Raw genomic sequence first — 15537 nt, 5'->3', positions numbered from 1 at the left:
CCATTAGAGATAAGACCGAAAGCTGTGACCTGAGTATTTCTGCTGAAGAAGTTACAAAAAACAGCCCGTCCTTTGGAGAAATGCTGCAGTGACCCCCTGCTGACTCAGAAAAGAGCTGTGTTGATCCAACAATTTCAGCTGTGAAGCTTTATTTAAAAAAGACATTGTTAAAGGTGTATTTTGCATGGAATTATTGATATAAAATACTAAGTTTTGCCAAATTATGCATAAAGAAGGTTCAGACATAAAGACATGGACCTTAATTTTTTAAACTAAACTTTATCTGTAATATTACTAAGCTGATTTGGAATCTGATACTCATTTAGTCACAACTAGAAGAAAAACATTTTTAGGAGTGCTCTCGTTCATGGCTTCTTGCTTTAGTCCTGAGCAGACCACCTTTCTTTTAAACAACAAAAGACATTTGAAAACTGCTCCTGGGGCCAATCCTCAACTGGGGTAGAGAGGAAATATATATCTAAAGAACCCACTTTTTTTCTGCAGAGGTGGAGTACCTGTGTGTGTGTATTGAAGTCATGGAGCTCTGATCCATGATACATTCTTAACTCCTAAGACTTACTTAGCTGTGTGTTCCATTTAGTTAAAATACTTCCAACTCTGTCTTTAAAGTGAATTGTAGAACTGTTTGAGTGGGTGTTTATATATGCCCCACCTTGCTCCAGAAGGATTTAAAGTAGCTTGAAATATTCTCGTGTGCCTAATTATCCTAACTTTAGTCTTGAAAGTCCGTAATGACTGCATGGCACACTGAAATTACCACAGTAAAACTTGACACTGGTAATACGGTTATCTGAATAACTGAAAGTTAACATGAGGTTCCTGTTTGTAAAATCAACACACAGCTTTTTTTTTTTGTTTTACACGAGCTGGTGCTTTTAAAACAAGTTCTTGTAAAATTACTTTTGTCTATAAATCAGCTGCTAAAGCAAAGCCCTCTCCGGTAAGCATGTATCTCTTGCTTTGTTGCTCAAATATAGAATGAACTTTATTATTAGGGAATATTTCATAAGCATTCATAATTTGACAGTCCCATGTTTAGTGTGAGTAAAATAAACTCTCAAGGATTAATGGAAAGCCAGTTTTAGAAGAACACAAAAGTGAAATTACTTCTAAACATCACTTTTACTAAGCCTGTTTCATTAAGTACTCATTCTGTAATTCACTTAAAACAAAAGGATGGAGAAGCTCATGGTCACTCAGACCTCTGTGTGTGTTTGGGAGTCTTACTTGAAGCTGGAAAGGAGTATACAGTTTTCATAGCCTAGCTCTATGCAGTGCAGTTCTGATGTTTAATAGAAAAGGAACTTCGGTTTTCAGTAATGAGCAGTAAGAATCCTTTCTAAAGTGTATGAAACAGAAGTACGGGCCAATTTTTGTTTTGTGTGTTGTTTGGGGGGTAGGGGACATTCAGGGGTATTCTTTTCATATTTATTTAATTCAGTAATCTTAGAAATTGCCTTTTGCTTATTTGATCAGAATTTTAAAAACCAGTATTTTTTAAAAAGTCACTTGGCAAACATTTATTTCTGGTTACTCTGATAATTTAATACTGTTATGTTGTATGTTTTGTTACATACTTGATCTGTATGTGAAATGAAAAGACAGATAAATGCAAAGAGAATTTGGAGTCAGGAGACTTGCCTTGAATCCTGATATCCACACTCATTACGGGACCTCAGGGCCAGCCGTTTCTGTGAATCTAAAGGTGTATAGGAAGTATTTACCATAGGAGTTCGAGAAGGTGGGAAGGGACAGTTTCATGGATAGAAAGTGTTTGTAGTAAGCATACAGGAACACTAGTTTGAAGGAATATAGGCACTCCTGTGTTGATTGCAACATTATTTACAATAACCAAATTATGGGAGCAGCCCAAGTGTCCATCGATAGATGAATGGACAAAGAAAATGTGGTATCTGTGTACATTGGAATATTATTCAGCCATAAAAGAGAATGAAATCCTGCCATTTGCAACAACGTGGATGGAGCTAGAGAATATGCTAAGTGAAATAAGCCCGTCAGAGAAAGACAAATACATTATGATTTCACTCATGTGGAATTTAAGAAACAAAACAAATGAACAAAGAAAAAAGCAAAGAGAGACAAACCAAAAAACAGACTCTTAACTACAGAGAACCAGCAGATGGTTATGGGGGCGGGGGGGGGGCGGTGCAGGGGACTAAGATTACCTTGATAAATACATGGGACTGTTGAATCGCTGTGTTGTACACCTGAAACTACCATAACACTGCACGTTAACTAAACTCAAAAAAAAAAAAAAAAGCCTGTAGACATTGGATTAGAGAATATACATCACAGTATAATGCACAAGTGATCAGTACTGTTAAGTTCATTCTGATTTAACATTAATAAAAGCAGTCCATGCAAAAAAAGTTGTGAAGATCCGCAAGAGGATAGTTCTACAAATTGTGCCTCAGTCTTAGGAACCCCATGTTGGTTAACTACCTGAATCCGTCGCACTTTAATCAGAATTTTGCCATGTTTATATTCTTGGCACAAACAGCATACAGATGGACAAATTAGAGTTGCTCAGCAAGTACGGGTCCAGCTTTGTGCATAGCAACAGGTAAATTATAGGTGCTTTCCTAAGATTTCCTGCTCACCTCACCTACAAAACCATTTGCGTGGTGGCCCCTAGCCCCTTACTGGCTGGGTTTCAAATGAAAACTTTCTAGTTAACTCCTGTTTGTTTATGTATCAGTCATTTCTGTGGCCTTCTTTTTGTTTTGAGAAGTGTTTCTCAGTGCCCATCAATAAATGTATTTGGAGTCTTTTTTTTTTTTATTAAAGATTTTTATTTATTTATTTGAGAGAGAGAGAATGAGCGAGAGCATAAGAGGGAAGAGAGAGGGAGCAGCGGGCTCCCTGCCCACCGAGCAGGGAGCCCGACGCGGGACTCGATCCCGGGACTCCAGGATCATGACCCGAGCCAAAGGCAGTCGCCCAACCAACTGAGCCACCCAGGCATCTTGTACAGAGCGTGTAACATTATGGCTAATACTCAGTTTTGCCCCCACAAGGCTTCCTGAGTCGCTGGAGGTGATACATATGTAAATAACAATAGCACAGCATCATCAAGGTTATAAAAGCTTAGGAGTGTGAGGAGGGAGGGGACTTGCACTGTGGGGTCTTCCTGGAGGGGCTGACCTATAGACGTGGGGTGGGGATGGGCCGGGTTTTGGACAAGTAGAGAAGGGTGCTCCCAAGGAGGGGCTACCCATGGTGGTATTACTGTGCTTTTCCAAGAATTATTTCTAGGAGGGGCACTGTTGAAGGACTTGCCCGTGTACTTATTCCTCTGTAGATGTTCTTTCTCTTCCTGTCTGCCGTAAAGAAAAGTTCGTCTATGGAACTGCAGTGGACAAAATGAACACGCGTAGTTTGGAACAGTGAAGTAGGAGAGCTGTGAGGCTCTGTAGAGGAGAATGGGTTGTTTTTATGTCAGAAACAGGGATTAAGGTAGTCTTTGTAGTTACCCATAAATTTAACTTTGGACATTTTGGCAAATAAGGGGATAAAGCAAAGCGCAGTAGACATACCAATTAAAAGAAATATACCAACTCTTCAGAATAGGAACTTTTCCTTATTACTAATTTTTTTTAATTATGAGAATGTTCAAGCATATACAAATAGACTCTAGTGTAATTAATTTCCAGCTTCAACAGTTAATAATTTGCTAGCCTTGTTTCATCTTTTCCCCCACCCCACCTTACTCTAAGGGGCACTGGAATATTTTAAAGCAAATCCCAAATTACTTGTACTTTGGTATGTATGTCTAACTAAGGGTATTTTTTTCTTACCTACTATAGTCCATTATAATACCTGACAATTAACAGATTCCTTGATTATCTGTCCAGTGTATAGTTTTTCTGATTGTCAACATATCTTTTTGACAGTTGGTTTATTTGGATCAGGGTCCAGAGAAGATCCATACATTTGATTGTGTCTTATTAGTCTCTTTCTTAATATTCTCTGGTCCCCACCCCACCCTGCCTTGTGGTATTTAATCTGTTGGAGAGACCCAGTTGTTTGACTTGTCCCTTGCTCAGGGCTTGACTTACTGCTTCCTGGTGATGTTTAAATTGTTCTTTATCCCTGTTTTCCTATAGACTTGTGGCTCTAGAAACTTAGTTAGATTCAGAATTTTTGTTTTACAGTGGGAGAAAGGAGATCAAATATTTATAGATGGAGCTTTGTATTTCCTGTTGCATTATATCATGAGACAGATTGATGTCTGGTTGTCCTATTTTTAGCCACAGATCAGTGTCTTCCAAGTTGTCAGCTCCAGTGTATCCACTGTGAAGTTCTCCATCCCCCTTTCACCTAGGATTTTAATGATCACCATTGATGATTGTTGCCTAGATCCTAGATTCATCAGGGATTACAAAATGGTAATTTTCTGTTTTTCTTCCTGTGTTTACTAGCTATGTGCACTTTTCCTTGTTACCTATTTGGTTACCCTCAAGTACAGGCTATACAGTAAAGGCAAGATAAATGTGCTGTTCCCTTCCTTTATTTACCAGTTTTGGGGTTATTGAGTTGTTGCTCTCACAGACTCCAGAGTGACCGATGAAATTTTTTAGTACTATAATTTTCATGGGTTTTAATGTTTTCCTTATATTAACCATATTAAGTATTCTTATTAAATATGTAATAATTTATATATTATATATATACAAATATTTCATTTGTGTGTCAATTCATTGTGGTCATTTTTCTTTTTTATGTACAAACTGTATCATCTTAGGCCCGTGGGAGCCTTTCAGATTGGTTCCTGTGTCTTTTTTTTGTCATGAACCCATTCATCTTTTCTTCCTGAAGTAATTAACATGTCCCAGGCTCCCCTTGTTTGTCTATTTCCTGCTCCTTCATGGAGACCTGGTTCCTCTTAAGAGGAATGATCATGTATTAATTTTTAAAAATAGTACTTTTGTCAAAAAACAGTATTACATGCACATTGTAAATACTTAACCTTTAAAATTTAGGATACAGCTCATATTCTCACTACCTGTTATTTTTTGATGTTTCTTGATATTTCTTTCTCTTAGCCTGTGTATCTGCACATATAGATCACACGTGGGATTACTTTATACACACACAGAGTATGTATATATATTTGCACTTTTGTATCTATAAAGTGTTTTCAGTTAAGAGGAATTATGGGCATTTTTTCGTGTCAGTGGAAATCTTCAGAAGCATTTATTTTAGATGACTTTTAAGTGTTCAGTTATATTTGTGGAAGATTTTTGTTGTTTTCCCCATTTTCCGCTTTTGAAAATAATAATTCAGTTGCCATCATGGCACATAAATCTTAAAGAAGCAGAGAGAAACGTTTTTAAGCCTACTGATATGTAATGAACATATTCATTATAATATGAAAGATACTGGATAACCTGATAGTGCATAGTTGTTTGAAGTCCCGGCGCTTCCACTTTACTAACTAGGTTCATGATATTTGAACAAATTATCCAGTATTTTTGAGCCTTAGTTTACTCATCTATAGAACAGGAAAAAATAAAACTTCTCTTAGGACTGAAGGATCAAAAGAGTTCCACTCTTTCCTTGAGGATCAAAAGAAATAGTTCATTCATTCATTCAAATATTCTGCAAGTATATACCAAGCACTCTTCCAGTTTCTGGGTCAACAGCAATGAATGCACGAAACCAGTGAGGTCCTTGTTTTCATAGGACGTTTCTAATGGAAAGGAGCAGATAAACATATGTCAGTTTATGGTGATAAGTACTGGGAGAGCAATGAAGAAGATAAGGAGATGAGAGCAGGGGAGAGGTGCTATTTTGGAAACAGTGGTCTGGGAAGGCCCTATTGATAGGGTGTCATTTGAGTAGAAGTGTGAGTAAAATGAGGGAGAGAGCCATGGTGATTTGAGCTAAGAGCTCTCCATAAACAGTATGGGGAATGTACTTAGGCCTGGCACAGGAATTCAAGCGCTCAAGTCTAGAGTGTAAGAGATGAGAACAGAGAGGAGTGGATCACAAGGAGCCTTACGTGCCTTGGTCAGGAGTTTGGATTTTACCCTGAATGAAATGGGAAGTCATTAGGAAAGGTATTGAAAAGAGAAGTGAACAGTGCTTTGTAATCTCCGAAGTGTCCTATGAGAGATCTTATTTTAAATACTGCTGCTGTTACCACTACTACAGCCCCCTGGTTTACCATCTAGGCTATTACACAAGAGTGTCAGTTTGACTCCTGCAGGGTATCCAGTGTTGAACACCCTGGGGCCCTGGGAATCTAGTCAAGGTATATTAATTGCAAAAGACACTCCAAAATCTTTATATCTCTTGGACATTTAATTTTGGTTTTGACATAGTTAATGTTGAGCATGTATTTGGTGGCTTTGGTAATTAACCAAAGGTTCAGTTGCTTCTTCAAGCTATTCAGGGTTTATTTTAATGGAGCTAAGTCATTGCATCTTATTTACAGCTAAGAAGGGCATGTATCCTGTCCATCCAAAAGCTGAATCAAAACTTTTGAGATGCAGGTTTAAAAAGAAAAACAAGATCACTCATTTTATATTGCTATCCAGTCAGGATAGTCTTTTTTTACCCAGTTTTCATTGTGGAAATAGTCACAAATCAGATTTTAGAAGAAGAAGAAAAAAAGCCTGCGTAACTATCCCTTATTACTGTTTATTCAGATTTGACCATATGCAGATGCTGCACTAAGTGATTTAATTCTTATGCTAAGTTGTGAGGTAGCTATTGTTTTTCTCATTTTAGAGTTGAGGAAAAGGGGCTTAGAAAAGTCTAAGTAGGGGGCGCCTGGGTGGCTCGGTTGGTGGAGCGGCTGCCTTCAGCTCAGGTCATGATACCGGAGTCCTGGGATTGAGTCCTGGGATCGAGTCTGCCTCGGGCTCCCTGCTCGGCAGGGAGTCTGCTTCTCCTTCTCACCCTACCTCCTCTTGTACTCTCTCTCTCTGTCTCAAATAAATAAAATAAAATCTTAAAGAAGAAAAGTCTTAAGTAAGCTAAGGCATGGTGAAATCAGGATTTGAACCCAGGTTGTCTTTAAAGCCGTGTAATTAACCACTGTGTTTTATATAATTGGCCTGCTCAACTGTATGGGATAGTCAAGCACCTAGCACAATATCTGGCATGTTGTAGATACTCAGTATTTATTTGAATTAAGGAAATCAGCCCTAGAAGCAGGACATTAGGCCTCAGAGCCAGCTATCTAAAAATGGGTTCAGGTGTGTACTGCATTTCACACTTTCCATGACTGCTTAATTAAGTACTTTAATAGTCTTTAAGATTGTGTAACAGTCTTAATTATTGTATGTGGGTTTTTTTGTTTGTTTGCAGTTTTTGCTTTGACCACCAAGTTTATGAGTCAGATCTAACAGATATGTTAGTGTAGAGTCCTGTGAACTCAACTGTCTAGGAATGTGTTGTCATTCAGCACTTTTCCTTATTGTCTCTACACACATACATCTACATCCATGTACACCAAAGTGTTGTCTTCCTTAGAGCAGGCGCCCTTAATGTTTGTGACATATAGTAAGTGCGTAGTCAGTTTGTGAATGGTTGAATGTCCTAATGAGTGGCTTATGGACCATTTGACTATTTTTCAGTATTTGTCAGTACATAGGTGAATACAATTAGTTACAGTTAGGAGGCGGTCGCACAAGCCAGAAGCAGTCAGATTGCCTAAGAAGGGCAGTGCCTAGCAGTGCTTACTCTAATGATGTTAGACTTTTATTTTCCCCGTGGGTGTTCTGTATGTTCTCCAGCACTTTTTGGGGTGGAGCTTTGTGCTCTTAGGAGTATTCACATAACAAAGCAGTAATTTGCAGTTTTTGTTCTTTGTAAGATGTTAAGTGACCATTTCTAGTATCATCTGGTCTCCATCTGTTTTGAAGAAGAGAGTAGACTCCGTACAAAAGACCACAGTTATAGAGCAAGAAATGAAAAGAAGAATGTATACCAAACTGTTAATACCTGTTGTCTCTATAGGCTTTGCTGGTGACTTTCACTGTCTACCTTGTGTCGTCCTTCAGTGTTTGAATTTTGCATAATGAATAATGTCACCATTTCTTAAAAACTAGAAGTTTAACTCTTAGTGATGGACATAGGTGCAGAAGTAGATAGAAGGACTTTCATTATTCTGGCCCCCAGCCCAACTTCCCCCTCCCCACCCCCAAGGATATAGAAGCTTGCTGAAGGCTTTGCTTATGTGAACAACAGCACAAAAAGTGTTTTTGGTTTTTTGGGTTTCTTGGTCATTTCAGTGGTCCCAATCCTTATGTGAACCAGATTTCCCAAAACATCCCCTAAGGGTGATATTGCCCCCATTTACAACCACTGCCCTATGTGGAGGATAGTGAAGGTCTACATTTGGTGTCTTGTAGCATAGAGAGATTGAGAAGATAGAATTGACTGAAATTGTGAACTGATTATATATGGAAGAGCTAACAAGTAGAAATTGTCTGGTATGATGACCAGGGTTTGTGACTGGATGAAAATGGATTCATTCACTGTGAAGGGGAACTTAGAAAAAGAAGTAGGACTTGGGATGAGGTTTGAGTTGCCTGGAGGACGTTTATAGAGAGCACTAGTTGGAAATGTAGGCTGATTGGTTGGGGCAGGAGATGGATTCCAGATTATTAAAACCATGGGTAGGGATGCCTGGGTGGCTCAGTAGGTCACGCATCTGACTCCTGGTTTTGGCTTAGGTCATGATCTCACGGTTGTGGGATTAAGCCCCACATTGGCTCGGCACTCAGCGCAGAGTCCGCTTCAGCTTCTTTCTCTCCCTCTCCCTCCCGCTTGTGCTCTCGCTTTCTCAAATAAATAAATCAATAAAATCTTTAAAAAAAAAGAAAGAAAGAAACCAACCATGGGTGGGTGAGATCAGTTGGAATATAGAGTAAGAACACAGCCAAGGGTGGAACCCGGAAGGACATCAATGTTGAAGTAAAGATGAGTCATTGAATTAAATGCAGAAAGGAAGGGCATTTGGAGAGAAAGGGAAACAGCTAAGGGAGAGCAGTGCACGGAAGCTAAGGGGTGTGCAGTGCTCAGTATTCACGCAGATTCCTTTCATGCAGCTTTAGCATGAAGTTCCATAAATGTTGGTTTTAATATGAAACTAGTATATTTAATTATTCCTCGCCCCCTCCCCTCCCAGTCCCTCAAATTTTCAGGTTAGATTTTCTGTCTTAGGCTTCTTTATCTTTGGGATTCAGGCATACAGCACGGTTCACCATCCGGAACAAGCTTACCTCCAGTTTGAGAGTTGTAGGTATGGGTTTCTACAGCCCTCCAGAATCCTAACAGTGGTTGGTTTTCTCCCAATTGCATTAATAATTTTGGCTCAGCCCAAAGAATCCTGCTGAGGTATATTATGAACCAAAAAAACTTTTTTTGAAGGGACAGAGGAAATTGGTTGTATTTGAAAGCTAAATGGATTTTTCAATTATATATTTTTGTCCATTTCTTTCATGAACTCCAGTTATGTCCAAAACATAGTTCAGGCAGTTTTAAAACAGTATTAAAGAAATAGTCTGAACATACAGAAAAATTGAGTAACAATGAAAACCCATATACCCACCATCTAGATTTAAAAATTAAGATTTTTACCATATTTGCAAACATGGTACTCTGGCTTAGAAGTAGTTGGCATATTCTGGGAACAGAAGGGACATCAGTGTGACTGGACCTCTGTGATAAAGGTCGGGGCACTGGGCCATGACTTGGAAATGGGTAAAGCCTGGGAGGGCCATGGTCGGAACTTGGATTTTATTATAAGGGCAGTGCAGAATTATTGAAGGACCTTCATCAGTGGGCTCTTGTAACTAATCCCTAAAACTCTCTCAAATACTTGTCATGAAATACTGCTGATGGTAAAGAAGGAAAGGGTTCCTTCCCCTGTGGGAAAGGCAGACAGGTCGTTATGGTGAAAGGTGTCTTTTAACCATCTTAATCCTTGTTTATCATTGCTACTTCAGCCCGGGTATCTCCGTACTCTTGTGATTGTCAGTTCCAAAACTGTTTCACATCCTTCAGGGATCTTGCTGAGGTGTCTGAGGTGTGTCCACTTCTTGTTTTGAGTACTCGCTACTCAAAGTACAGTCTTACTAGTTTATATGTTCTGCAAAACTTTGGCCGCATAGTGTACTGATTACAAGGAATGATTGTGTCATGCTTCCTCTTTCCCTCCCAGAAACACTTTATATGGGTTCTCTTCGGCAGCTGTACTTCTTCTGCTGACGAGGATTTGGTTTATGGTAGAACCTTTTAAAACCCCCTTTGCCCTGGAAAATCACTTCCTCCACCATTGAGCCAGAACTGACAGTATCTCTGTTGCATAGCACCATAGCACTTTCTGCAAAATACCGTTAAACATACCCACCCTCCACCCAGCATTGACTTGTAGCATCGTTGCTATCATTTGCAGAGTACAAATAGGAAAGATTGTATTTTCAGAGGATTTATTGTGATTGTGAATTCACTGTGTTTATGGAAAAGCAACCTGCATTACCCCCCCTCAAAAAAAAAAAAAAAAAAAGTAATGGGAAAGAATGATCCAGGATTTGTGGAGGTCTATGTCTATGAACATAACTTGTGTACCTAGCCAGGTAATCAGATACTGTAGCAGCCACTTGGGATAACTCAGCTATAATTGATCTAAACTTCTTGTCATAGACAAGATATTTAGATGTAATTTTATGCATCTTTGGATTTTTGAGAACCTGTGTTTGAGGACATTTCTCTTTGGTCCTGTGATTAAGCAGATTTACAAGCTGATAGGGAAGATGGTGAGCTATCTAGGTGATATTTGGGTGTAAAGATTGGTCAGAACAGATCATATCAAAACATGTCAAGAAATAACACACTTGCTCATGATTTAATTGAAGGCTTAATATTAGTGTTAATTTGCATGCTCTTTCCCCTTGAGTATGTGTTTATAAACAGATATGCAGGTCACTGTATCTCAAACTTTAGAGAAAAAGCATTCAAATACTTTATTCAAGTGAAGTCTTAGGCAAAGTTCAAAAGAAGTGTTAATGATGCTGTGCATTGGAGATATTTTATGTTGACATGGGGGAAAAAAACTTTGGCAGAGGTGGGCGGTGGGCCCCAGGGACAGTTAAATACAGGAGTTTGGAACCCACAGTTTGAAAACCACTGACCTAAGTGATCTATAAGGCTCTTCTCAAAAATGTTATCTTTTGGTATCTCATATGAGGTTGTTTAATGTCTGTGAACATAACTTCTTTCAGTTTATTTAGTAAAAGTAATTATAAGTTGTGACCTGTTCCAAGTTACTTCCATTGTTTGTCTTGTTAGTAACTTTGTTTTTTCATGGTGACTTCTTGGAATAGTTGATGTCCTCCTTTTATATGATGTAATATTGTGGTTTATGTGGTTGAAATATTGTTTTCTGCTACCCACAAAAAATTAAGAACTTCCAGAAGTTCATTATCCCTAGGCTTTCATCCAGTGAGTTCCTTCATAGGAGATAGTCTTATCCAGGCAAAAAGAGTACACATTGAAACTGTCACTTAAGGGACTTGAGGATCTGCTGGGAGATTTGCCCAAGGCTGGGTCCAAGAGTCTCTCCAACTCTGAGACCCTAACTGACTGAAGAGAAGGAGGTGTGTGTCCAACTGGGTGCTTGGGAGGAAACAGTGTAAACACTGGCCAATGTGCATCTGGAGAGACCTAGAGAGTGAGCCCGTTGCTAGTGCTGTTTGGCTGAGCTCCTTACCTAGCTTTTTGCCTCAGTTTCCTCAACTGCCAAATAGAGATATCTGTTAATTAAAGGTATAGTGCAGTGATTAAAGACACTTTGGATCAAGACAGACCTGAGCTGGTTTTATCGCTTACTACCTTGAGTCAGTTTCTTGACCTCATTAAAGTTCACTTGTAAATGGGAGTAATAATGTCCCTCAGGGAATTGTTTAAAAAGATCCCATAAGATGATGAATTAAAGTACTTAGTGTGGGGCCTGGCAGTACTATTTGCCCTGCTCATCAGCACCAGCATGTTCCTCCTCAAATGGATGGTTAGGAGAGCAGGTGATACATAAGGTATTTTGAAAAGTACAAAGTGTTCTGTAATTCTAAGATATCTCTGCATTATTTCCCTTGTATATTTGTGGGTTTCCCAGTTCCTGCTCATTTTGAGTCTTGTCGTAAAATGACTTTCTCAAACACTGATTTTCTTCCCACATTAGGATTCAGAAAGTATGTCTTCTATTGACTCTACTTTTTCTCACTTGTGCCTTGTGCTGTGTCCTCAGGTAAAGCAAGGCAGAGCTCAGCGAGGCATCTGTCGCTGCCGCCATGCCGTTCCCATTCGGGAAGTCTCACAAATCTCCAGCAGACATTGTGAAGAACCTGAAGGAGAGCATGGCCGTTTTGGAAAAGCAAGACATTTCTGACAAAAAAGCAGAAAAGGTATGTATTTGGCTTTATTTTGTATTTTCAGTCTTTTGTTTAAGAGCAAAAGTAAGACAGATTATGAGGTGATTTTAAAAGATCAATACATCCCAATTTGGGGTTTTTAAAATAGAGTCCTAAAGTGGCATTTGCTGCTGCTTAAACACCATATGCTTTCTTCTTTACTGCCATCTAACAGACCAATTTCTAACTTTTTTCTCAGTTTTTCGTTTCAGGTTTTCAAGTTTGTTTAAATTTGGGGGGTTTTTTTGTTTTGTTTTTTGTTTTGTTTTATTTTGTTTCGTTTTCATTGTTGGAAGTGGTTTATCTGATTCCTGAAATCACTGTTTCCACTGAAATTAAACTTACACCTCTCCCGGTTTGCTTTCCTCCTTTCCTTATTCCCTTTATCCATGACGAGTATCTTCCTCCACCCAGTCACCGTAGTCTAAAACTTGGCTTTCATCCCAGTCTGTCTCCTTCTTCTTTAAGATGTGATCGTTCACAAAATAGTTATCAACCCCTGCTTCCTAAGGGATTTATGAATTGATTCTAACTTCCATTTCCACTTGATGAAGACCCTCGTGACCTTTCTTAAGGACCTTAGCAGTATCTTAGTCCTTAGTACTCTTTCTAAAATACCTCCCCTGCTTTAAACCTGCTGTGCAGACTCCTCCCATGGCACACAAGGCGCTTCATGACCTGGTCTCTGTTTCTCTAGGTGATTTCCAACCCCACTTCCCCTTATTCTATGTGCTCTAACAATCTCAACTTTCCTCTATTAGAGCAACTAAAGCAAATAATCAGCTATACTGTTTTTCATGCCTTTGTCTTATCTACCCCCTGCATTTCCACCTCAGCCGCCATTCATCTTTCAGAACCACCCTATACCTTTCTTTTCCTAGATGGCTTCCCAGAGTACTCCATTTCCTACCTCATCCTTGTCCCCTAAAAGATATCTCTACCTTTTGGCCACCTCCTTTGGAAATGCCAGCACTGCCGCCATCTTGAACATGATTTTATTTGTGTCGGATTTTTGTCTCCCTTATTGGAACATGAACTCTTTGACCCATGTGTTATTCCTGGTCCACTTGTGCCCTCCACAGTACCTGATTCCCATGGGCTGGATACCTACTGTTGTTTGAATGAGTGTTTCAAACTTTCATTGGAATGACATTTTCCACCCCATTGTTTATTTTAGAAGGTTGTTTCCTGTCTTGGGCTATTGAATATTAGACTGTTTAACATCTTTTTAAGTCTACCTGTGTTCCCTATGAAGAAGAGAAGTTCATAATCATGGGATTAGGATTTGTGACAGGCTACTCAGTTAGTAGATCTCCCGTGGAAATTCCAGATAGTTTCTTGCATTCCCATAGTTAAGATATAGATAAAGGTTAATGATATGCTAAAACTTTAAAAAAAAAAAGTCTGGTGTAACAGATGATAGCTAGATTCTCATATTTGTGTTTGTGTTCAGTCTGCCATCTTATGTTATTTTGGTTGAAGTATATAAAGAAAATCTGGTCCATACAGATGTATAGGTGGGAAAGGGAGGTATATTTTAAGAAAAGCCTTTCAGATAATTTTGAATATTTTTTATACCAAACCAAAATTCAACAATTGATATAGTTCCTTGGTTGTAATAGAGTCTGAAAGTATATGAATAAACTTTTCATGCTCTGCATTTTGAAAAGATCTTTTATCCATGCATGATTTTCTAACATTCATCATTTAGAAAGTATTGGATCACTGACATATACACATCTTCTAAATGCTGACACATTATACATTATTAAAAATTCACATTTTTCAGTATTACCACTAATCCCACCAGAAAAGTCCAAGTATTGGGAAGTGGTCAGACTTACGCCCGGTGTATTCAAAATTGAAATCTGGTAACAAATACTGTTGGGTGTTTTCCCTAAAAGTGACAGGTTTACTCTATTCCATTTTCAAGAAAATGTCTGCCAGATATCCAGGCCTGAATGATTTGTCAGTTTTCTTTCAAGTAAAAATGATTTTCCATTAAAAAAGTGGCTTGTTGAGCTCATAGCTCAAACAGTCATACAAATACTTTTCCTTAAGACAGCAAATTATACTTTAATTAGGGGTAGAAAGTGCTTTATGCACACTCCCCATTTATCACACCAAGTGTTAAAAAGATGTATGTGTACTCAAAGATCAAAATTCAATAAAATGACTATTTCGTTCCTGCTTCCTCATGACATTCCTAAGTGAAACTGACATTTTTGTTTGTTTGTTTGTTTGTTACCTGAGTGCATGATGATGAAGATTACAATGATGGCAGTACAGTTTGCTGTCCGTGTCTTGACTTGGGCTGGGGGGTCTGTGCCATCAGTGCAAATGGTAGTATAGCAGAAAAAGGCAAATAATGTGTTGGTATTGATTGAAAATAGTTTTGGCCTCATGGTCCCCTTGAAAGGGTCTCAGAGTCCCCAGAGGTCTACGGTTTGAAATCTGTGGTAGTTAATAGGAGGTGTTATGTGTATAGGTGGGTTGCATCGGGTAAGGGGAGTATCCTAATTTTGATGAGTTATATGAGGAAGCTTCATTGAGGAGGTGGCATTGGAGATGAGTTCTGTAATTACAGAAAGCAAGTTTAAGGTTGTCTGGATGGCTCAGTCAGTTAAACATCCAACTCATGGTTTCAGCTCAGGTCATGATCTCAGGGTTGTGGGATCAAGCCCCGCTCTCTCCTCTCTCTCTCTCTCTCTCTCTCTCTCTCTCTCTCTCTCTCTCTCTCTCTCTCATAAATAAATAAATAAATAAAAATAAATCTTTAGAAAGCAAGTTCAGTCTCTTTTGGAATCCACATCATCTACTTTACTAAATCGGTAGTTTTCAACCGGGGCAATTTTCCCCTTTATGGGACATTTGGCAATGTCTAGAGACATTATTGGTTTTAACACTGGAGGGAGGGCTCCAACTGGCATCTAGTTAGTATAGGCCAGAGATGCTGCTAAACATGGAAAAGCCCCCCACAAGGAATTATTTGGCCCAAAATGTCAGTAACACTGAGGTTGAGAACTACTGCTTTAAACCTTAGCAAGAATAGACTTCCTACTATTAGGATAAA

General features: G+C 38.8%; 1 protein-coding gene across 2 annotated transcripts in view; it reads left to right on the top strand.

Annotated features, from left to right (window-relative positions):
* CAB39 (calcium binding protein 39) overlaps positions 1-15537 on the top strand; it is a 90148-nt gene that overhangs the window by 27435 nt on the left and 47176 nt on the right. For both annotated transcript variants that reach the window (XM_028105317.2, XM_028105316.1), the window contains exon 2: positions 12302-12458. In XM_028105317.2, coding sequence (XP_027961118.1) covers positions 12345-12458 — 114 coding nt within the window. In that variant the 5' untranslated portion in view covers positions 12302-12344. The remainder of the gene's footprint in view (positions 1-12301; positions 12459-15537) is intronic.

The sequence above is a fragment of the Eumetopias jubatus genome, unplaced genomic scaffold (assembly GCF_037043125.1).
Source record: "Eumetopias jubatus isolate StellerSeaLion01/CBP00866 unplaced genomic scaffold, mEumJub1_p1.0 scaffold_3, whole genome shotgun sequence".
NCBI classification, from domain to species: domain Eukaryota; kingdom Metazoa; phylum Chordata; class Mammalia; order Carnivora; family Otariidae; genus Eumetopias; species Eumetopias jubatus.
The sequence above is the reverse complement of the archived record's forward strand: the minus strand, read 5'-3'. Positions and strand labels throughout refer to the sequence as shown.